The 25,880-nt window shown below is 39.5% G+C and overlaps 1 protein-coding gene across 6 annotated transcripts in view; it reads right to left on the reverse strand.

The window, feature by feature from the left end:
- The window catches only part of RAD51B (RAD51 paralog B), a 372,608-nt gene that overhangs the window by 252,298 nt on the left and 94,430 nt on the right, over positions 1-25,880 (reverse strand). For all 6 annotated transcript variants that reach the window (XM_088145605.1, XM_088145604.1, XM_088145601.1 and 3 more), the window contains exon 8: positions 1,680-1,776. In XM_088145605.1, coding sequence (XP_088001731.1) covers positions 1,680-1,776 — 97 coding nt within the window. The remainder of the gene's footprint in view (positions 1-1,679; positions 1,777-25,880) is intronic.

Genomic DNA, 25,880 nt, shown 5'->3' on the forward strand with positions numbered 1-25,880 from the left:
TAACAGAAGAGAATATATGTAGCTCAGGGTTGCATTGTGGAGTCCTTGGGGTTCTCTGAGCTTGGTTGTTTGCTTGCAGACGTTTCATTACCCTGCTAGGTAACATCTTCAGTGCTAGAAGGGAGTGGGGTTTGCTCTCTGTTTATATACAGTAGCTTGCCCTGTCAGTGTTGGTGGGGGTGTTGTTTTCTCCCTGGTAGTTCCTTGATTAGGCTGTTGTTTACTGCTTGTTAGTCTGTCTGAGTTGGTAGTTCTTTGATTAGGATATTGTTTACTGCTTGACTGCTTGTCTGGTGTTGATCCTGGTGTTAATCCCTGCTAATCTGGGTGTTGATTGCTGGCGAGGAGGTGTTCTGGTCTTTTTGTTTCCTTTTTTATTGTCTCTTTTGAATAGTGTGTAAATGTTGTTTATATCTATGTCAGGAAATTCCTGGAAGCTTGGTATTCAGACAAGTCAGCCATCAACAGGCACATAGAAATAAACAAGATTTACACACTATTCAAAAGAGACAATAAAAAGGAAACAAAAAGACCAGAACACCTCCTCGCCAGCAATCAACACCCAGATAAGCAGGGATTAACACCAGGATCAACACCAGACAAACAATCAAGCAGTAAACAATACCCTAATCAAAGAACTACCAACTCAGACTATCAAGCAGTAAACAACAGGCTAATCAAGGAACTACCAAGCAGAAAACCACACTCCCACCAACACTGACAGGGCAAGCTACTGTATATAAACAGAGAGCAAACCCCACTCCCTTCTAGCACTGAAGATGTTACCTAGCCAGGTAACGAAATGTCTGCAAGAAAACAACCAACTTCGGAGAACCCCAAGGACTCCACAATTTAATCACTTTATTTTGTTACTTTTTGATCTAGGGTATGTTAGACTTCTATTACATCAGAATGAGAAAACTAAGATTTTCAGCTATTTTTCTGTGAAACAATTGCTCATCCATGTTGCACAGAGAATTGCTTGCATCCATTAAGGTAACAGACCTAGAAAAAAGCTTATTTCTTAAATCATATAAACTTTACCCCAGTTCTAAGAAAGCTATGCTATAAAGTAAAAACTGTATAGTATTTGGATAGTAAAATGGATACTAAAGGGAAGGCACATATGGTTAAACTAAAGATATTGCCCAAAGCGCATAATTTTGGTATCCTTATCAGATGCAGGGTTATGGTTTTTTAAACCTCAGTCTGCATTACATCTGCACTTTGCCACATTGCAAGAGAATACAGGAGATTCACAAGCAAATACTTGTTCTTTTTATAACAAAGCCCAGCTGTTTTTTCTTCAATAACTGATAATTATGATCAATACATGGTTTCACCAGCTCATATTAAATCAGCAAAAAGATCTAATAACTTGCTTTTAATTGTAATGTACCAGTTGAATGAGTGCTTTGTATTATTTATCTTGAAATGAACTATCAAAGCAATCATGAATTAACTTTCCTTACCCTATCCAACCTGTAGATTTAAGATCAATATTATTTATTGGTCTTAATTCAACTTTAGAAAGGTATTTTTTAAACTCTAACTACATTTTATATTGTGCCAGATAACTATATTTGGGTTGTTCCTTAAACATGAACAAGGGACTTACAAATGGCTGAGGAGATGTGTATCAGAGTCAAGTTTCAACTGTAATAAAAAGGATTGCTTACCTTCAGACAGGGACAAGTCATCAACTGGAGACAGGAGGTCTGCCTGTATAGCAAGGCCATCACTTAGCCATGTGGTAATCTGATTTGTTAAGATTACCTGCAAACAGATATGGAGGAGGAAAAGGTATTAGAATTACAGGATAGGCACAATAGCTACCTCAGACATATACAGAATATATAGACAACCCTCAACACCCACCATAATATTCATCATTTCAACTCCTTTCTCAAACATTTGGATCAAGTATAGTAGCATCTTAATAAAATGTTAAAGAGAGCAAATCCTATCAAAAAATCAGTTCAAGGTTACTAAACAGCTTCACATTATACCTCATTTCTTTGGCTGGAAAGAGGCAGGAATGCCTTTGTTGAAAGGGAAAAATGGTACAGCAGTAGAATGCATGGAGGAGCCAGAATGAAATGTGATAAATGCTACAGGGTCTCAAGACGGTGTGCCTGTATAAAGATCACCAGCATAGTGATAGTGATAGTCAACTTCAAGAGCCAGATGGATATACCAAGCTGGTACACCATGAATAAATGATGTAATAAAAGATGAAAAAGGACAAAGCTGAGAAGTACATCGGATCATCTCATCATTACAACTGTATGCTAAGATGGGATGATATTGTACATCCAGTTATCCAAGCTGATCCATATAACTAGAGCTTTGTCACAACATAGTGACAGAGCGCATATTCTGAATGCAGGAGGCACAAGGCCTAATCCAAGTATTGTTAGACCCCTATCTGAAAGCTTGGAAAGCTGTTGCCAGTCAACGTAGACATCCAAACATAAGATTCCAGCTTTCTCTTCTCCCAGAGGTCAACCTGATAGCCATGGAAAGGCTAGATGAGGGATATCAGCACAACAGTACCTTCCTTCTTGTATAACCCAGCAACTGGCAAAAGCTCTCCAAAGCTGCATTGTCATAACTTTTCTTTTGGCTACATCCTTCTAGCCAAGGATTACATCCTTATAGCTTTAACCATCTTGCACAATAAAAAGTTAGACATAAAATAAAATAATAATCTCAGTTTAAAATCTTCTGCTGCTGCTGCTGCTGCTTCTTCTTCTTCTTCTTCTTCTTCTTCTTCTTCTTCTTCTTCTTCTTCTTCTTCTTCTTCTTCTTCTTCTTCTTCTTCTTCTTCTTCTTTATCATCATCATCATCATCAAGTACTGGGACAGAAATCTGAAATTCAATCTGAAATAAAAGCCCTGTTTTCCCAGGGTTCTTGAGAGTCTTGTAAGTAGCAGTGAAGAAGCTTCAAGATGTGAATGACTCAGGTTTAGACTCCGTACCTGCTTTATACAGATACTCTTGTTCCCTTCATCTTTTACTGACCCAAATGAAAAAGCACTAAATGAGGCCTTGATTTATGCCAGGTAAGTACAAGTTTTACAAATATGTGGGGGTCATGCAGTATTAGCCAGGGGTGTATGGGATGTCCAGGGAGGGGTAGCACTGGTGAGGGGCCTGCCGTGTCCTTTCTAGGGCTGCTCGTTCACCTTTGGCCCCTACCTGGCACTCAGCTCTCACCTGTGGCTCCAAGTAGCTGTAACACATGCAGTGGCCACACCCCGGTAAACCGTCTTGGCAGATGGGTCACACCAGGTGAGGATAGGTGATGGGTCTTTGATTCTCAGTGAGACAGGGAATTGGTCTATCCCAGCGTGTGAAGTCTGGCCCTGGCAGTTTGAGCAGAGGAGACTGATCAATGGTCCAACAGTCAGGAAGGCAGGCCAGCAGGCACTGTGGATCACTAAGAGCATGACAAGACACTTAGACATCCTAGTCATCCACTGCAGCAGGAGAGGTCTCCAGCCATGAAGGTTCTCCATACCACTGGATCAAGGTCTCTTATGCCAAGAGAATGGGACTGCCCCTGTGCAATGACTGTTCCACTTAAAACTCCATCACACACAGGTTTCTGTTGTGTAATTCACCTTCATGTACAACTCATCTGCAAATCATCTCAATCCAAAACTAATTTGCTGAGCCCTGCAGTGATGGAGGAGCAGTGAAGCAACAGGTGGAGATGACCACTGGCAGTTGTAGTCACAAACCTGCACGTGGGCAGCCCCTGGCTAGTGATCATTTCTCTCAGTACCCGGGCAGCAGAGATGTCCGGTAACATCCAGAGTGACTGGGCAGCATTTCTAGGATTGCACTGCCCACCCATGCATGAGGGAGGGGGTTAGAAAAGGTACCCTACACATTGCCTGCCCACATCTGGCTAGCTAACCACGGCTGGCAGATCATCTCCTTAGTGGTTGAGCATCAAGAAAAACAAATCAAATAAAACTCATTTTTGGAACGTCCACACCTTGCTGAATAGAGACAAAGTGCCAAGGCCTGAAAGATGAACAGCACTCATAGCAGCCAAACTTTGCTATTATAGCATTGACATTGCTGCACTCAGTGGGTCCAGGCTGGCAGATGAGGGTTCATTACAGGAAGCCATGAGTGGATATATGTTCTTTTGGAAAGGGAAACCACAGACTGACAACAGGATTCACGGAGTAAGTTTTGCAATCAAAACTGCTCTGCTGAAGAACATCTCTACTCTACCCCCTGGAATAAATGAACACATTATGAAGTTCTGCTTCCTCTCAGCAAGTCCCAGTATATCACCATTGTGAGTACCTATGCACCAATTCTCATGATTCCAGATGAAGACAAGGGGGGTTTCTACAAGGACCTGGACCAGATTATTCGAACAACCCCTGCCAGTAAAAAACTCATCATTCTGGGCGACTTCAACTCTAGGGTTGGGATAGACAGCGACAACTGGGACGGAGTCCTCAGAAGACACAGGGTGGGAAAACTAAATAGCAATGGCCTGCTGCTTCTGAGCAAATGTCCTGAGCACAACCTGTGCATCACTAACACAATGTTCAGATTTGTAAACGAGTACAAAGTACCTGGATGCATCCCAGGTCCAAACACTGGCACCTACTTGACTATGTCATAGTACATCAGCACGACCCAAGATGTCACCATCACCCATGCCATGCAAGATGTTGAGTGCTGGACAGATCACAGGCTGGTCCAATCGGTCCTCAACCTGCACATAGCCCCTTTACATTAAGCAATCAAGGACTGTCAGAAAGTCATTCAGCACTGGCAGGCTGCAAGTCCAATGTTTCCAATATGTACTTGATGAAAAACTCTCCGGCAATTTACTGCTTGTAGAAACCTGTTCTGAAAAGTGGACACAGTTTAAAGATGTCATCATGCAGACTGCAACAACTGTACACGGACTGAAAACCCGGGCACATCAAGACCGGTTTGATGAAAACTATGAGAACATTTCAGCAACCCTCCACGCCAAGAACAAGGCCTATGCAGACTAGCAGAATGATCCATCATCTGTCTCAAAGAAAGACAAGTTTAAGCACCTGTAGTCCAACATACAGATGGAACTGCAAGAAATCCAGGATGAGTGGTGGCAGAGAAAGGCTGAGCAGGTGGAATGTTATGCAGGCATGTATGCCATCAGAGAGTTCTTCAGCACTATAAAGTCAGTTTATGGTCCTTCTAAATCAGGATGCCCCCACCTGCTGTCATCTGATGGGTCGAGCCTGATCAAAGACCAGGAAGGACTGAAAAACTCCTGGGCTGAACACTTTTCCAACCTACTCAATAGGCCGTCCACAGTTGATCATAATGTCTTATAGCAGATTCCTCAGCAGCCACTCTTGGATGCCCTAGACCTGCCTCCCTCTACTGATGAGATCAAGAAAGTGATCTTGCAGATGAACTCCAATAAAGCAACAGGACAGAATGGCATTGCTACTGAGAATACAAAGCACTAGACCCAGATGCCTTACAAGCATTCCAAGACATCTTGGAAGACATTTGGTCCACACGGGAGATGCCTGACAACTTCCACAAAGCCCTCATTGTGGCTCTCTACAAAAATAAGGGAAGCAAATCAGACTGTGGAAACTACAGGGTATCTCACTGCTGTCCATTGCAGGCAAGATCTTTGCACACATTCTCCTGAACAGACTTGTCATTGTCTCGGAAAGGAACCTCCCAGAAGTGCAGTGTGGCCTTTGTCCAGAACAGAGTACAGCAGACATGATATTTGCCATGAGGCAAGTCCAGGAGAAGTGCATCGAGCAGAGCAAACCTCTTTACTCTGTCTTCATTGACCTGATAAAGGCATTTGACACTGTAAACAGGGAGGCTCTCTGGATCATCCTGAGATGTTATGGATGCCCGAGGAAATTTGTGAAGTTGATTCAGCTACTCCACAACGGAATGGTAGGATAGGTTCTTTACAACAGTGATACATCAGCTTCATTTGCCATTTCCAATGGGGTAAAACAGGGTTCTGTGCTAGCCCCAGTCCTGTTCAATCTGTTTTTTGCTTGCATGTTGTCACATATCGTCCAAGGTCTGAAGGAGGGAGTGTACCTCAGGTACCGAATGGACAGGACTCTTTGACCTTCACCACTTGAATGCATGGACAAAGTGCCTCCATACAGTCATCTAAGAAACCCGCTTTGCTGATGACTGTCTGCTCCTGGCGCACAGACACAGTGATCTACAGTTGATGCTGAACAAATTCTCAGACACTGCTATGCTCTTCAACCTGACTATCAGCCTGAAGAAGTACTTTACCAGCCCGTGCCAAATACCAAACCCATAGAACCAAAAATCCCTGTTGACAACACCCATCTGACAAATGTAAACAGCTTCAAATACTTGGGAAGCATCATCTCCAGCCACTGGTCTCTGGACACAGAAATTGACTCCAGGATCAACAAGGCCACCCAGGCACTGGGGCAGCTATGTACTAGAGTGCTCAATCAACACCACTTCCGTATCTCCACAAAGGTGAAAGTCTACAGAGCTGTGGTTATCCCTTTCCTCCTTATGGATGCGAGTTCTGGACTCTTTACCAAAAGCACAGCAAACAACTGGAGAAATATCACGTGTGTTCTCCACTCCATCCTCGGCATTCATTGGCAAGACCGTGTCTCCAACCTGGACGTCTTGGAACATGTGGAGTCCACCAGCATTGAATCCCTGATTATCAGAGCCCAGATGTGGTAGATGGGACACATAATCAGAATGGATGACCACTGTATGCCTCACCAGTTGCTCTATAGTATACTGGAGTTTAGGAAGAGACCTCAAGGTTGACCACGCAAGTGCTACAAAGACACTGTGAAAGAAACCCTACGCAACTGTGACATCCAGCTAAGGGAACTAGAAGCTGCAGCTCCTGACAGAACCCACTGATGAGCCCTGTGCTATGAAGCCTCCACTGGCTTTGAAGACAGGCACCAACAAAAACTGTTAGAAAACCATGAGTGGTGTCACAGAAGAACACCCACAGTTACTACAACAATGGACTTCCAGTGCCTCATTGTGCTAGACCCTGGGCTCCCAGACTGGGACTGCAGAGCCACCTCCATGTCCACAGATGAACTGCACAACAGCATGTCTTCTTCGAACCCAAAGGACTACCATATATGCTTTGGTCACACATGAAGAATTCATTGTCATTGTCAGTCCAATGAGTGACAATTAAGAGTCTGTATGCCTCCCAGAGTCACTTTGTTTAAGTTTGGCTGGCTGGCTGGCTTGCTTCCTTCTTCCCTCCCTCCCTCCCTCCCTCCCTCCGTCTCAGGAAGAAGTTGGGCAAGTGATAGATATCCAAAAGGTAACAAAGACAATATTGGGTCCTTTGTCATATAAACAAATTCCATCCTGCTGCCATCATTACTGGAAGAGATTTGAAAGACTACTAGAGGCAAAGACACAACAAGTCCAGTATATTGCATTCCAAGCACTACAGTAGTAAATTCAACATGATATATAGAATATTGACAACTTCACACAATAAGATTTGCTAAATTGGTTCAATATTAATATGGATTCATATTAAAGCAAGCTCTAATAATACCACAGTCCAATACCAGTTCAAAGTGTGCAGAAATATAAAGACCAAACAGTAAGAGTTGGGAAGAAAAGGAATGGAAAACATTTTAGATTAATGTACAGAATGTGCAGCCACATTATGACATGGTATAAAGTTTTTATTGGCAGATGTTTGCACTAACTACATTATTCACAAATGTCAAGAGAACCCATGTGTGATGTGGTCATTTCAGATTTGTTCCAATGTAAACTAGGTTCTGTACCATTGTGTGCTTGTTCATGTCACATTACTTTTATATATTTCTTTTTCAAACTACTTTTTTGTAATTCATAGTCCATTTCATTAAATAAGTCCTATTCAGTTTCCAGTTACAAAAAAAAAACATATCTAATTACAACTGGAGACATGAAAGAAGTTCAATATGTATGTTCGCATGTATGTGTATATGTATGTATATATCTCTGTGTTGTACCTATTCTCCCTCCCATTTCCTTTTTCATTTCTCTTGTCTTTCTCTCTAGTTGGGCTAGTCACATTCTCTCAGTCCAAACACAACCTCACAGAGTTGTTATGAGAACAAAATAGATAATTCCATCTACATTGCCTTAAGATCCTTGGAGGAGAGTACTATGTATGGATTGGCGCAGCAATAAATTGCATAAAAGATAAATAAGAAAAAAAAAACCAAATACACACATAGAACTACAATAATTATAACTTAATATAGGAATCACTGCACCCACTAAATAACCACTTTGCATCTATGCCATGAGTGTTAAAGTCAAAGAAGCTCCTTTGCATTAGAAACACAGTTCTCTACAGACTCAAGACAGCTTTTGCTCTTTTAAAATTATTAACCAAAGCTGGGAAACCAGACAGTAGCCTGTGCTCACTCACTGTATTTTCCCAAGTATCTGTGATCAATCAAATTGTCAAGTTCTTTGTGTTCCTATATTCTGGGGGAAAAGTAATTGTAATTGTTTATGCTCTCTTTCATCTCTACATGCAATTCAGCATCACAATATACAGTTTTTTTTCTGTCACACTATTACAGAATTACTGCATTAAATAATAACATTTAGGTGCAAGCTCTTAAGCATTTTCCTTTCTGCCAGAAAAAGAAGAAACATCATTTCTCGGTGACTTTATCCTTTCATTCCCACTGATTTTCATTCTGCTTCCTTGAATTCCCTCCATAAACTGAAACAACGGAAAGAACAAACCCAAAAATGATACTTGGGCCCCACATCTTCATGCAGCAGCTTTTACACCCAAATGAGAATTGTCCAACCATATAAAGGAGCAGGTATCTATCTTGACAGCATTTTTTGAAACAGCTTTACCACCTTGTCACTGGACAGCACTGGACAGCACAGTGGCAAGGAGTGCCTACATCTACCTGCATCTGGTTCATGGGATAATCTGGCTATGATAATCCCTGATTTAGTAGCCCCGCATCTGTATTGCTATAATAAGCTCCATGTGGGGCTTCTCTGGAGGATGGTTCAGAAGGCCCAGATATATATATACTACTGCTTAGTTACTGAACAGCATGCAAGGCAGAATATTACCTATTTTAAACTTCAGTTAGCATCCAACCACTTTACCTACTTCAACAGTTTGATTTTGACTTATAAAGCCCTACATATAAACGTTAATATTTTGTGAAGCGCAGCCTATACAAACTTCTGGAGGGGGGGTTGAATAACGTATTACGATACACATAGTATTCTATGAATAATACTTGAAATGTGATTATTTGAGCTAGTATGTATCTCCCTTAGTATGGAAGGCCCTGTATTAAAAGATGCATACAACTGTCTCAGAATTGCAATTTTATCAACTGCTTAAGATGCAACTCTTCTTATAGTTTTATTTTCTCATGGAGAATGTTCTGTTGGTGATCTATGGCTATATCGTTTTTGCTTTCATTTGGATATTTTCAATTTCATAAACTGTCCTGATATTTCTTGATGAATAGCCACCCAGCTCAAGAAATAAAGCACCAAAAAGATGCAGTATAACGTAGGAAGTCTTATGTACCACTTTTTATCAATAATCTTTCCCCCAAGGGCTTCCCCATTCAAGTTGCCTTCTTATATCAAAAAGGACTCAGCTCAGAGAGGATTTTCTCTATGGAAGATCTGCAAAGGAAACTGGCATACCAGGCACATTTCATTTTGAATGTGATTAGGGGAGGCTCATATTGAAGACACAGATCTTTCACCATATGTGGTTTACTCTGGGGGTTTTCTCAGATTTCTTGTTCTAGCCTGTGCATAAACAGAAAAATCATATGGTAACTGAAATATTGCAATTTTTTGAAGTTTATGGGAAATTGGTAATTTAATAATGGCCCTGACTTTAATGTCCATCTTTGTGTAATCCTGTACCCCTTCGGTTTCTCAGAGATAACTGTCCCAGAAACGAAATTAAAACTGCTTCTATATGGATGAATAAGAAAGCAATTTCTACGGTGCATTTTTTTTTTTCAAATACATCTTCTGCCCTCCCCAGGACCACACTGAAACTACTAAATCTGACTCTGTCATCCCTGCAAATCTGGTTGAATAAATAAACCATTCTCTGTAAACTTGTGGTCTCAGCCTCCTTGTTGGTTTATTGCAAAATTAAAGGAAACATAGTACAGAACCATCAATCAGTAACCAGGAAAGGTACAAAGACTTTGGAATCCACCAAAAGGGAGGGGAGAACCTCACATGAAATGACTGTTTATTATGAGAACAGAGTAAAATTCCCAATTTCACATACAACATCATTTAGAAAAACATTTATTAAAGGCTTCCTATTGGGGTAGAAGATGGAAGAGCTAGAAGAGAACACTACAGAGCAATCAGAAAGCTTTCTCCATTGGTAGTATGTTTTTTTACTATTTTTAGTGCATGTAACAACAGAATCAGAAAAAGTAGCAGTCACTTTCATAGGGCTGGGACAGTAACTCAGCATGTTGCAGAGGAAGAAGCAATATGTATTTTAAATCTTTAGGGCTGTAATTTCATCTCCAAAATCTGAGATACATGCTTCTTGTGCCCAGAAATGTGACTGTGATTTGTGAACTACTGAAAAGTTATTCAAATATCAATACTTCAAGTTTAAACGTCAACAAAAGAGAATGACAAGTATTATGAAACTAGAATTACAATTATGAAGACAGTTATCAAGCCATCATAACCAATAAACAGAATGGAAACATAAAGCACGACAAGGATGACACTCTTACATCTTGTGATGAGTTGAGCCAATAGTCACTGTTCATTCCCTAGCATTGGAAAAGCAGCGGTATTCAGACTTGCACCTGGCGCTGAAGCAGGCAGTATTACTGACAACACATAACTCTGACTAGACATTGGATTAGAGGCTTTCTTCAACGCTGTGCTGTGCCCAGGTAAAAACTGTTCAATAGGCATTAGCAGCTTGCTACACATGGTTGAATAGTTGCCCATTACCTTACCCGGGCTCAGAGTAAATCACTATGATATTACTAAATTTCAAAAGAATTAATGGTCTTCATAAACTCTGGAAAGCAAGAAAACGAAGTTTGAGACGTTAGTATGGTAAACCCATAGATTTCAGGAGGAAAGAAACCTGCTTTAAGCATCTAATGACACTGTTAAAGCTCTTCCACACTTGAGCTGATAGTGTTAGAATTCTGTGCAGAAAGTAAACTTCTGGGTGAATTAATCTAAAGCACGAGGATGAGTTTGGTATATCAAGTTTTCATTATAACTTTTTTTTTTTTTACTACTAAAGCAATGGTGCCACAAAATGTCTTATTTAATCCAGAGCAGCTCATTCAATAAGCCATCTATATCTTTCTGACAATCCATCTATATTTATGCCCAATAAACTCCAAATAGTTGACTGAGTTTTGATAGTATTTGTGGAACGTAGTAAACCGTTATTATTAATCTCAACATTTACCAGCTGTAACGTCTTGTTTCTATATGATGACAACATTCTTAGACTGAAATCTGATGTGAGTTGACTTTCAGACATGTTAGAGAAACCCTTTTTAATATACATAAAGGCAAAAATTACCTGAATCACCAAAATGTGGCCTCATATATGTAATTTACCAAACAGGCACTCAGCTGAGATTCTGGCAAAATCTACTTCATCAACATCACTCAACTTCAAGTATTTAATAATCTAGAGCAGTGATTCTCAAAGTGTGGTCTGAGAACCCCTGGGATCCCCCAAGATCCTCTCAGGGGTCCACAAAATCAAAATTATTTGCCAGCCTATGTTGAAAAATAATACAATAAAATCCCATCAAACAATTGTGAGAAGCGGCAGTGGCAACAAATGCATCAGTTTTAATTTTTAATAGGATAAATATTGATAAATATAACACATACAAACAAAAACTCTTTTGGGATCCTCCATAATTTTTAAAAGTAGGAAGGGGTTCTGAGAGGAAAAACAAGCTTAAGAAATAGTGATCTAGAGGAACTTACAACAAACTCTTTACATCTCCAGGATGGGGATGTACAAGGCTGCTCAAAGCCAGTTCTCTTTAAAATGGCCACTGGGGTGATGGGCATTTCTACAATACCTACTCATATTAGATTACACTTTAAAAAAAACCACAATTTTTTTTTACAAAAGCATTTCCATACTCACTGCCTTTTCAATAGAAAAGAATATCTATAGTTCAGGGTTAAACTGTGGAGTTCTTGGTGCTCTGAGCTTGTTCGCTTGCAGATGTTTCCTCACCAAACTAGGTAACATCAGCAGTGTCTTTTTGTAGAAATTTCCTACTGCTGAGAGGAGGGAAAGATTTGCATGGTCCTCAAGTACACAAACTTCTGGCCAAAAATTTCTCACTGATTCTCCATGATTCCCATTGACAGGAGATAATCTTTCTTACTCTAATATTACATTTTTGTCACTGAATTTCAGTTTGTAAATTAAGCCTTTAATTACAAATTAAGTTTTTTATTCACTTTCCTGCCCATAAACTACCAAATTCCTTATTTCAGCACATCTTCCAAATATACTCTGGGCTCAGGATTTTTGCCGGTAATAAGACTGTGCTTGACATTTCATAGGTTTGATCCCCTCTTTGCTGTAACTTGCAATCCTGTGCCTGGATCCTTATGTCAGCTGACAAAAAGATGTTCCTAACAAGGGCAATCCAAAGTAGTACAGACAATATTTAAATCAGAAGAAAAAGCCAAGGGATTTAGTTAAAAAGAATGAAGCATCAACGCAAGCTGGCCCTCGTATTTAATTCCGCTTTCTAAAGAAAAAACATCCAAGTTATGCAATTCATTTTTAAAAGCTTTCTGGGAAGAGGAGAGATTGGATGTAAATCTATGCCAGAGGTTTAAAAATAATCACAAAAAAATTAATAAGAGTTCCAGAACAAGGGGGGGAAACCACACAGAACATCATGCAAAAATGTGCTTGTCTCAAGCAGTTACATGTCTTCAAGCTGAAACTATCACCACCCAGAAATAGCCTTAGGGTATTGCCTTTCCTCTTCTCTAAGCCAGGAGTGCAGCCAACACAAACGTAACCTTCAAAAGCTGCCCTCCTGCCCCCCGTGTTGTTCTGCTCCACAAAAAGTCTACGTGCCTGGAGGGACTGCTTCATAGCCAAACAGCCCATACATTTGCAGCCTGTACAAACCTGTTTGTAAAGACATGCGCAAGATATTCCCAAAGGCCAGGGTGGATCAGATTGCTTTCCCTCTTCCACATCCTGCCAGACTCTAGGGCTTAGAGGTTAGTTTCAACATGCTTTTCTTATCCTCTAGAAAAGTTTGAATAAAAGCACAGATTTCTGAATGAAGATTCTGAAAAAAAATGTGGATATTGTAAATGGACTAGGCAGTCTGTTTTGATTGGCTAATCAATAGGGCAATCCTAAATTAAAGCTAATTGTTTGCATCTTCTACGTGAAGATTATATCAACCAACTCTTATGGTACATTCCATAGGAAGCATTTGGCGTGGGGCAATACTATTTTTAAGATTCTCAGTCTTAATAAGTTCCACTATGTTACAACAAGGAATTGGTCATAATGCTAATAGGCTTCACCATTCTGTAATACATTATTCTAATTCCATACTGACTGCTGGAACACTTAAAATGGTAAACAACAGTCTTCAGAATTCAAAGGATTCCAGCAGTCCAACTAAACTGTGTGAAAACAATGGATAATTTGATTAATGATGTTTCAGATAGGACTGATAGATACATAAAGTCTGTTCTAAATTCTGTTTTCACAATAGTCAGCCAGATGCTTCTGGGAAGCTGCTAAGGTAGGCTTTCATGTTCTCCAGCATCGTGCTTTGACTACAACCATCCTGACTAGTCAACAATAATCAATAATCACCTTAATTCTTACATTTTATTACACATTTAAATATGAAATAGAAGTTTTACATAAAATGTTGATGCAAGAAGAAATCAACATCATTGAACTAAATGCAGAAGCTTGAAAAGCTCAGAATTCTGTATGTCTTTGAATATCTGGGGCCTACCAGACCTTATTCTCCAATAATACAATCAGGTCCAGAAATATTGGGACATCGACACAATTCTAACATCTTTGGCTCTATACACCACCACAATGGATTTGGGATGAAACAAACACAATGTGCGTTAACTGCAGACTGTCAGCTTTAATTTGAGAGTATGTACATCCAACTCAGGTGAACGGTGTAGGAATTACAACAGTTTGCATATGTGCCTCCCACTTGTTAAGGGACCAAAAGTAATGGGACAGAATAATAATCATACATCAAACTTTCCCTTTTTACTACTTGGTTGCAAATCCGTTGCAGTCAATCACAGCCTGAAGTCTGGAACGCATAGACATCACCAGACGCTGGGTTTCATCCCTGGTGATGCTCTGCCAGGCCTCTACTGCAACTGTCTTCAGTTCCTGCTTGTTCTTGGGGCATTTTCCCTTCAGTTTTGTCTTCAGCAAGTGAAATGCATGCTCAATGGGATTCAGGTCAGGTGATTGACTTGGCCACTGCATAACATTCCACTTCTGTCCCTTCAAAAACTCTTTGGTTGCTTTTGCAGTATGCTTTGGGTCATTGTCCATCTGTACTGTGAAGCGCCACCCAATGAGTTCTGCAGCATTTGGCTGAATGTGAGCAGATAATATTGCCCGAAACACTGCAGAATTCATCCTGCTACTTTTATCAGCAGTCACATCATCAATAAATACAAGAGAACCAGTTCCATTAGCAGCCATACATGCCCACGCCATGACACTACCACCACCATGCTTCACTGATGAGGTGGTATGCTTAGGATCATGAGCAGTTCCTTTCCTTCTCCATACTCTTCTCTTCCCATCACTCTGGTACAAGTTGATCTTGGTCTCATCTGTCCATAGGATGTTGTTCCAGAACCGTGAAGGCTTTTTTAGATGTCGTTTGGCAAACTCTAATCTGGCCTTCCTGTTTTTGAGGCTCACCAATGGTTTACATCTTGTGGTGAACCCTCTGTATTCACTCTGGTGAAGTCTTCTTTTGATTGTTGACTTTGACACACATACACCTACCTCCTGGAGAGTGTTCTTGATCTGGCCAACTGTTGTGAAGGGTGTTTTCTTCACCAGGGAAAGGATTCTTCGGTCATCCACCACAGTTGTTGTCCGTTGTCTCCCGGGTCTTTTGGTGTTGCTGAGCTCACCGGTTCGTTCCTTCTTTTTGAGAATGTTCCAAACAGTTGTTTTGGCCACGCCTAATGTTCTTGCTATCTCTCTGATGGGTTTGTTTTGTTTCTTCAGCCTAATGATGGCTTGCTTCACTGATAGTGACAGCTCTTTGGATCTCATCTTGAGAGTTGACAGCAACAGATTCCACATGCAAATAGCACACTTGAAATGAACTCTGGGCCTTTTATCTGCACATTGTAATTGGGGTACTGAGGGGATATCACACACCTGGCCATGGAACAGCTGAGAAGCCAATTGTCCCATTACTTTTGGTCCCTTAACAAGTGGGGGGCACATATGCAAACTGTTGTAATTCCTACACCGTTCACCTGAGTTGGATGTACATACCCTCAAATTAAAGCTGACAGTCTGCAGTTAACGCACATTGTGTTTGTTTCATTCCAAATCCATTGTGGTGGTGTATAGAGCCAAAGAAGTTAGAATTGTGTCGATGTCCCAATATTTCTGGACCTGACTGTATATTTCATTAATATCTGCATTAATTAAGATCATCTCCCAGCTCTTACACAGTATATAATCAGTACTATGACAGCAGAAATGGCATCAGTTCCATTTGTTCCATGCTCTTTGTATGTGCACATACATATGATATACACGATATATGTGTCACTTATGCTTCATTGCCAAAGCTACTTCATTTCTCTACAGTCTTATATACATATGAGGAAATGAGAATTAATAATTATCAGTGGTCTACATCCAACATTGTATTTTTAACAATGATAGAACTTTCCCTTCTTCTATCATCCATAACCCTCTTCCTGCACACACACATATCCATGAAATTTGCTCACCATTCCTTTAGAATAAATTGTGGATGTTCAGAGGAGAATGAAAGGAGGGAAAATCTGCTTCATTTGTCCAGAAGTACATATATTCAACCCAAGGGACAATATGATACACACAAATCTCTTGGATCCAACCTCCAGAGTACTTTGAAAGGCTGCCTCACATTAGAACTTTTAATGTGATAAAAAAGAGAAAATTATCAAATACTCAGGAAATAATAATACTGATGTACAATTTGAATTTAACCAATATAATCCATTAATTAATAATTATGTCTAATTAGTTTTGCCCTGGCCTACTTCCCTTCTTTGTCTTGTCTCTCATCACTTGTAGGAATGTAGCCTATATCCCCCCAAATCTGTGCACTCTTATACTAGTGGATATTCTACTGCAGATGGATACTGCTGGAAACAGCCCATAACTGATGCATATTTGGTTAGAATATTCTTGTCCCACAGTCATCATTTGAGCTACATACAATAATGTTCCACTTATTTCATTGGAAAAGCAATATAACTGAATATCAGGTTTCAGTCTTAATACTGTTGTTTCCATGGGTCTGGTTGCATTTATGTAACATCTCTGACAGCTTAAATACTGGCCACTAAATACTGGCTGCAATCAAGAGATCTCTAAGTCATATACTCCTTTCCACTACTACAGAGATGGGTAAGAAAGCAAGAGATTTGCACTAAAAGACCTTCCAAAAAGAGGAGGCTCCATAAACACACCAGCAAATATGCATCTGGATAATCAAAGTTTTTTTTTATGTTCCCAATACACAGACAGCTCAAGGATTTGGGGTTGCATGGAGAGGAGACAGAGAAGATGCCAAAAATGTAGTTCATGGATGTCAATTATTTCTATATTTTAATAGACATTAATAACAGAAATATCCCAGTTTAAAATAATCAAATAGATATGTCTTCCAGAAAGCAGGGCCTAGGTTCTCCAAGTAAAACAACATACTGAACTGAATATAGAACTCTCAGTCCTCTTTCTTGTTTTAGAGAGATCTTTATGAAATAAGAAGTGATGCCAACAACTCCAGCCTTCAGAATCACAAAGCTCTGTCTAATAACATATTTCACATTTAAAAAGTGTTATGCAAAAAATTAAGAATAGAGGGAAAAGAAATAATCGATTGCTACAATTAGCACACCATTTGAATTTTTCACTCTTTAGAAGATAAATGTTACCTTGTTTATTTAATATTCATCTTTAAAATGTGACTTGCAGTAAGATGCCATAAGAAAACTGGGCAGATTTACACATACTTGATTTTAGGTATGATGCAACATCATGTGTTCATTCATTGAGCCTCCTGAAGAATACATTTAAAGATAAACAAATTAATATTTTACATAAGCAAACGTTAGCAGTTCTGCCATACTGCAAAACACCACTATATGTGATGTTCTCCAAAGAACATGTACATGAAAACAAGTATCAACTAGAAATCACTTAGCATTTCAGAAATTAACAATACATCCCTTTAGCTATTGGCTTTTGCCCAGAATTGTGAAGGAGATCTGATAAACCAAAATTTGATATTGCCCACAAGGTTGCTATGATTTAACATCTACATCAATTTATCCCATTCAAAGTATACTGGCAATTTAAATACCCATGCAAATAGGATATCAGTCACTATATTACTTATATCTGTATTTTCACATGAAAAGATACTTGTTTTTTTCATCCATATAATAGATTATTTACAGAACAACCCTTTACTTTGTCATAAACACAGGAATTGTAAACCTTTTAAGGTGAGATTACACTGGTCCTATAAGTACCCGTAGAAGGGTACTTTCCTCCCTTCTTTCTCTCTCATACACAGAATACTGCTGATCTCAACCTTACCAGGGTCAAAAGATAGTGGGTAGAGAGGTTAAAGCCTAACTAAATGCCCAGTGATCCCAATCAAGATTATTGTGGCAGGACTTCTTATAGGCTCAATATGTCATTTTTTCCCCATCACCTGAAGACTAATTAGCTGGGCAGCAGGACTTCTTTTTATTGTTTTTCTTACTTGATACGTTCCGAATGGATGCAAAAGATGAATGCAAAGGTTAAGAGTTTCCTCATAGTTTAAAGCTTTATTAAAGACAAAGTTCATATCTTTTCTTTTCATTATTGATCCCCATAAACTGAAAAACCTGTTCATGTGCAAACTTCCATATGACACAGTATAATATTCCTTTCAAAGCCATTTCTAGATATTTATATGGCTTAAGAATACAATTCTTATATAAAAGGATAGTGACAGCTTCTTCAAGCAGAGTGTCCTTCTTGATAAAATGGAACAATGTGGCATGGATAGTCCCACTCCAGATGGATTCGCAGCTGGCTGAACAACAATATCCACTGCATGGTCCTTAGTAGATCATGTCTACATAGAAGGAGGTATGCAATGGGGTACCCCAGGGTTCTATCCTGAGCCCAGTGCTTATCCCCTTATCTAAACCATTTTTAGATAAGGGGATAGATGGGATGCTCAGCAAATTTACAAATGTCACAAAGCTGGGGAGAATTGGTAACACCTCAGAAAACAGGCTTGAGGTTCAAAAGAAATTTGATAGACTTGGATGTTGGAATCTGTCCAACAATATGTAGTTCAATGGTAAGAAATGCAAGGTTCTGTATTTAGGTAGGAAAAAATCAGATATACAAGTAACAGATAGGCAGTGCCTGGCTTGATAATAGTAGTTGTGAAAAGGATTAGGGTGTCCTGGTAGATCACAGATTAAGCATGAGCCAGAGAGCCAGCAGCGTTCTGTAGTTGTCAAAAGAGTCAATGCGATCTTGATCTGCATCTACCAACATATAGTGTTGAGATCATAGGAAGTGATAGGTCCACTATATGCTGCACTGGTCAGACTGCATGAGGAATATTGTGTCCAGTTCTGGTTGCTACAATACAAGAAGGATAATAGGAACTGGAAAGAGTGCAGAGAAGAGTGACAATGTTGGTGAGGGCTTGGAGATTAAAGCCTATGAAGAATGGTTAAAGGAACTGGGCATGTTTAGCCTAAAGAACAGAACAGAAGGCTAAGGGGAGATATGAGAACAGTGTCCCAATATTTGAAGGGCTGTCAGAGAGAAGGCTATGGATTCATTCTCTATAGCACCCAAGGATAGGACCAGAAGCAATGGGTGGAAGCTTTACATGGAGAAATCCAAACTCAAAATAAGAAGGAACTTTTCAATCATGAGAGTTACTAAGCAGTACAACTGCTTGGAGTTGTTTGGAATAAGTACTTTTGAACTAAGTACAATTTCTCTTGATGTCCAAGCTGGGATGTCTTACTTGTCCTAACTGTAGTTAGCTAAAACAAACAATAAGAGCCATTTTGAAGCTAGTGTTCAGCATTAGAGGACCTGCTGAATGGCCCATCTTTATAACTAGTAACCGTAAAGACCTCAGATACAACACTGCAGAATTCATCTTGCCCTTCAGCTGACTGGAGGGGCTCCCAATCCAGAAAAGGGCATAACTGGTGCACAACATGTAGTTAAGCAAAGGCCCTCCCGGCCATGACTGCCACCTGCTCTTCAAGCAGGAGTCGTGAATCCAGGAGGACCCCCAGATTACGCACCGGGTCTGTCTGGGGTAGTGCGACCCCATCCAGAACCAAAGATGGTAAGCTTCCAGATACAGAGGAGCCCCCAACCCACAGCCACTCAACCCACAGGGTTCAGCTGAAGCCTGTTGTTCCCCATCCAGACCCCCACAGCCTGCAGGCACTGCGGAAGGGTAGTCACAGCATCACTCAGATCACCTGGGATGGAGATGTATAACTGGCTATCATCTGCATATTGATGATACCTCATCCCATGGTGGCAGATGATTTCGCCCAGTGATTTCATGTAGATGTTAAAAAGGAGCAGAGAAAGTACCGAACCCTGCAGCATCCCACAAAGGAGGGGCTGTGGGCTGGACCTCTCACTCCCTATCAACACCAATTGGGAGTGGCCTTGGAGGAAAGAGGTGAACCAGCACAAGACTGTGCGACCCACTCCCAACTCCTCAAGCTGACCCAAAAGGATACCATGGTCAATGGTATTGAAAGCTGCTGAGAGGTCAAGAAGAGCAAGGATGGATGCACTATCCCCATCCCACTCCCGCCACAGGGTGTAATTGGCTCCTGATCTCTATTTCTCTGCAGCTTCTGTGTCAACTTACTCTTGACCTAGACTCAGTTTCCTGAGGCTATTGGGGGCCAGTCATTCTCTCTCAGCCCAAACTACCTCACAGGGTTCTTGCTGTGGAAAAAAACAGGAGGAAGAAGCACTATATATAATGCCTTGAGCTCCTGAATGAAAGGTGGGATATAAATCTAATTAATAAATATATTCTGAGGGATCTCTCATGTGATTCTTGAAGATTTAAGCCATAAGGCTGCTATTTACATCTAAACTAGATATAAATTGGGAAATCTGTGTTTATATTTTCTTCATGATAACAAATACAACTAACCATCACTTTTAAGTGGTCATTTTTGAAGGTTAGGAGAAGTACTGAGAAGAAATGGTTAAAATTTCTCCCCAATCTGTCTTCCAATAACTATCAGTTGAGTTAAGAGATCAGTAAAGATGCTGTATCTATCTTGTTCCCTCTGCTCCAGAGCTAATAGCAGCTTTGGTGGCATGTGACTTAGACTAAGGAAAGGAAACGGGAGGTATTAACTCCTTCATGAATCTCCAAACTAAAGAAGCAGCAAGGGACTGATAATTATTTTTTATAAAACACTTGGCTCTTAATTTCTAGTAGTAAATAGTTGATTAGATTATTTACAATCCAAGGTTGACAAAGAATTGAGACTCTTTATCCACCAAACATGTCATGTGCTAAAACGAAGGTGAGCCAGTGTAAATGTTATTCTGCCCGTGTTATGGCTGTAGATAATAATCACTCATTATCCATTGAGTACCCATCTAGTACTCATTACAGTACTAGAAGGAAATTCAACTGTAACCCAGAGGTGAAGGTCCAAGCTAGGTAAGAGAAAAAAACCATCGCTGAAAGCTAAAAAGTGCAAAATCTGTTAGAGAAGGAAAAGCTCAAATGTTAAAAGTTGGTAAGAGATCAAATAGAAGAACAACAGAAAATACAACCTTCAGTTTAGCAGCCAGAAGGCCACTGGTGATTTTGCAAGAACTGGTTTGGTAGAATTAAAAGACCAAAAGGGGTCAAGGGAGCAATCAGAGGAGAGAAATGTATTACAGACGGTGTAAGTAGACCACACGTTCAAGTGACTTGGAACAAAAGGAAGGAGAGACTAAGTGTTACTTTCTGGAGATAAAAGAAACAGTGGCATATTTGAAAGCTGTGGGAAAGTGAGAAGTTGATGATGTGCAAAAGAAAAAAAGGGCAAGATGGTAGTCTTCAGTAGATAAAAGAGCATACAGCAAGAGGCAAAAATGGAAGAGAAAGTGTGGAAGATTTCACTAAGGTGAAAATAACTGAAAGTCATTTTTTTAATGGAGATAGGATAGGAAGATGGAGGAAGAAACTTTCAAATGACTTGGATCATTTTTTATCTATAAAAAGAAACAGATGGAGCAGTAATACATAAAGCTTTAAGAACACAATAATGAGGCAGAGAAGGATAAAAGAAGGATAGTTTTGTTTTGCAAGAGTTCTCTTAATTAATTTTGTTTAAAAGCAGCTGTTGCACATACTGTCTAACCCAGAAAGATACAATGGATATATGTGTTAACACTGTACATTTATAGGACTAGATGTGACACTGGATGTGTGCAGTACTTAAATTAGTAAACTAATTTATCCAAGGCCATTGTGACATTTCAATAGTCTCCAAGATAAATTAAAAGAAAAAAAATACAATCTTTTTTGTTGTGGTTCGAACCTACCAATTACTTGTTCACTAAAACCCACCTGAGTTTGAACCTGCAGGTAACTGGAATAGTTGTTGAAACTTATTTTGAGGGCCATTTCACACATTATGTTTTACTGAATGAAATCCCAAACCCCAGTGAATATATCCATATATATGTTTGATATATGTTCAGGTACACATGTAAAAAAATACACCGGGGGATATAAACATAGTTGATAAAGTGGCTTAGTCAATGAACAATTACTACAATTGTACCTATAATACTTTTCAAAAATCTGTTTTTGTACTTTGCAGATTAGTATTAATGACATATAGAATTTTAATACATGCATTTTATAGTGTAAGTGTATTAAATACATTAATTAGCAGAAAAGTGAGCTATAAATATATAAAAAATAATATTCTAGTTGAATGTAACCAAAAACCTAGAGAGGATATGAGCTTCAACACAGCTTTTTAAAAAACATCCTGGTTTGTGGAATTCTCAAATGAATTATTTGACAAATCCAATTCTGAATATAGCATATTTCTCTCTCATCATTATATTCATTCAGTGCAAACAGAAACATGATCTTTAAATGTAGCTATTCTGCCACCTACTGTTGTTTCCATGGTTAAATCAGAAAATGAAAAAAAAACCCTATGAACAGTAGTGCTTATTACTTTTTCTAACTGCTGACCCGTTATTTAGTAGTATTTGACATTTTTGACTGATAAAGAATTGAGGAATTGCAAACGCTCACAGCTTTAAATCTGTTAAATTTATAACACCCTTCTTTTAGCCCTTCTCCAAAGAGTAATTTTATTATGTGCACAAACTACATAGCTGGCATCTCTGACTGAATCCTCTCCAAACTCTGACTATAAAAAAGGTTAGCTAAGCAAAAGAGAAGTATGTTATACTTTAACTAGTGGTTCCTAATTGTCAAAATGTTGTCTTTGTTCACCCCAACATCTAAATCAAACCCCACACTTGTGTGATACTAATCTACCCACTTCACAGCCAGCACAAATTGCTCCTTCATTGTTCCAGTGGATTCCAATATACTTGGAAATTATGGGTCCCTCCAGCATGGAGCTGCACATTTCCATTGTGTTTTGCTCATATTTATCTCTATTAACTCTTCCTTTATTATTTTTTTAAAACAAACCAAGAATCTTTTAGGACTTTAACAAATTTATAAGCTTTTCTGCCAAGACAACATGCACTAACAAATTTGTCAGTTTTTAAAATGACACAAGATTTTTTGGAGTATGGTTATGTAGTTTTGTCATCTTGATTTTTTTCCTCTCTCTCAATCTTTGTTATAATTTGGAATGGGACGTGTCCTTTATACTAGCTTCACTCTATGATGTATCATACATGGTGAAGGAATACAAACTTTAAAAGAGAGAAAAAGAGAGAGACCCTTTGCATTGAAGAACTGTCTGGCCTCTACTATCTTACTTTGGTAAACTACCAATAAAGCTAGTAAAGGGTTAAAATAGTTTATCCCTCATTTACAGCTCCATTAAAGGCTGTTGTAAGGTGTTAGTCTTGGCAGCTAAGGACTGCTGTCTAGAGTAAACACAGACCCATTTTCAAGGGGTTTTGATTTCCAGCTCCTCATAAGACAACATTCTCACTTCTCTGGTAACACTACAATAAAAGAGTCAAATTCCAGCACAGAACCTGGGTAGGAATATCCTTTCATCAAGAATACAGATTAGCCATCAAGGCAACATCTCACTGATGGGATTTCTCCAGGATATATTCTAGAAAATCCTAGGACAAAAACACTGCAGAAAAACAAGGCCAGCTGCTTCTCTAGCCAATACAGGTAGTCCCCCAGTTTAAAAACGAGTTCTGTTCCCAAGGTCTGACCTTAAGTCAAATTTGTATGTAAGCTGGAATAGTATTATTGTATAATATTGTATAAGTAGTATTGTGTAATGAACTTGAATCATTGTATATTTAACTCAAATCATTGTGTATAACTTGAATTTTGCTACAGTAGGCTCCATTCTTGACTATGGGTCATCCCTAAACTAGCATTCTTAACCCGGGAACTACCTGTATAGTGTGATGGACAGAAAGGCTCTTCAGCAATTCATCACAACTGCAGGAATGCAGGGGAGGATTTTCCAGTTGGACTGCCAATGTCAAATAGAGTTTATGCATTTTGTGTACTTTCCAAGTACAGCCAATTATTTTATTAAGAAGGTTTTTCCTCCCCTTGGTAAATTCACAGTCATCTATAAGCCTTATATTTACATTTTCTGATAAAAATGTACAATAATGTAAATTAAAGTGACCTTGCCACTAACTAGGAGAGTTCATTTCTTATGAGAGTGATAAATGTAATTAGCCGCTGAAAAAATTACTTCATAAAGGAAGTCAGCTTTACTGGGAATGAACAGCCTGACTCAGAAAATAAATTTTAATTCATATTCCTCACACAAACAAAATCTAAATCTATTCAGTTTATTGGCAACTATAGCTGTTCTACATTAAGTGTACTTCTATGGATTTTCTTCCCATGTAGTTCATCTTTTTCTACTGAGATGAAAAGGACTGTTGTTCCCCTGTACTTAAATCTAGCATCCAATCCAAACACCCATTTCTCAACCCTCTAAGTTATATAAATGAACAGTACATTATCTATTCTGCCTCATAGAAATCTGGTCTTTCTTCATCCCTAGTTCAGTCCCATTCTTCACTCTATACTGTATTGCACTCCAGGGTTCGTTATTATTACTGGCCATGGTTATGGTGTTGTATTGTATTTATTGCTATTTATATGACTGCCCATCTCATTTTTGGGGCTCTGGGCAGCTAACCACAATTTAAAAATACAACCTAATAACAGCATAATAATAAATATATAATCAGCAGCTGAGATAAAACTATAAACAAACTTTCCAATCCAATATCAACATAACAAGAATAAGCCCTCTTTTGGGGTCCACCAGATGGAACTCTCTAATGCAGTGTTTCTCAATCTCAGCGACTTTAAGATGTGAAGACTTCAACTCCCAGGAGATGGCTGGGGAATTCTGGGAGTTGAAGTCCACACATCTTATAGTCACTGAGGTTGAGAAACACTGCTCTAATGGATGGGACCCGCAGCATGGCTCACCTGCCAGACATGATGGGATTGATAGCCACAATCATGGAAAAGCAGTCCCTTAAGTAACCTGGCCTAGTGCCATGAAGGGCTTTAGAGGTAACTACCAGCACCGTAAATTGAATCCGGAAACATAGTGGCATCCAATGCAGCTCACAGAGTAGAGGTATAACATGCGTTGATTGAGAAGCACACCTAACTGCCCACACCATTACATTCTGAACTTTCAGTTGCTCTTCAAGGGCAGACCCATGTAAAGCACATTGCAGTAGTCCACTCAAGAGGTGACTGAGGCATGAATAACTTTGAACAATTCCTCCCAGTCCAGGAATGGGTGCAACTGTCACATAACATACACCCATGCAAAAGTCCTCCTGACTACCCATTCCTTAAACAGGAGCCATGAGTCCAAGAAGACTCCCCAAATCGTGTACTGGTTCTCTTTGGGATAGTCAGCTCCATTCAGAAACAAAAATGGAAAGTCCCCAGAACCTGGAGACCCTACAACCCACAGCCACTCATTCTTGCCAGCATTGAGCTGAAACCTGTCCTGCCCCATCCAAACGCTCCACAGCGTCCAAACACCAAGATAGAACCTCTACAGCATCACTTGGTCAACCATGGGCAGATATGTAAAGCTGGGCATCACTAGCATACTGATGATACTTCACCCCATGCCATCAGATGACTTTACCCAGCGGCTTCATGTAGATGTTAAATAGGAGTGGAGAGAAGGTCAAGCTCTGTGGAATCCCACAAAACAGGGGACATGGGTTGGGCCTCTCCCCTTTTATCAACAGTGATTAGAACTG

This window comes from Python bivittatus, unplaced genomic scaffold (genome assembly GCF_059951505.1).
Source record: "Python bivittatus isolate LINGU-HERP-01145 unplaced genomic scaffold, Pbiv_v1 ctg000480_np1212, whole genome shotgun sequence".
In the NCBI taxonomy this organism is placed as follows: Eukaryota; Metazoa; Chordata; class Lepidosauria; order Squamata; family Pythonidae; genus Python; species Python bivittatus.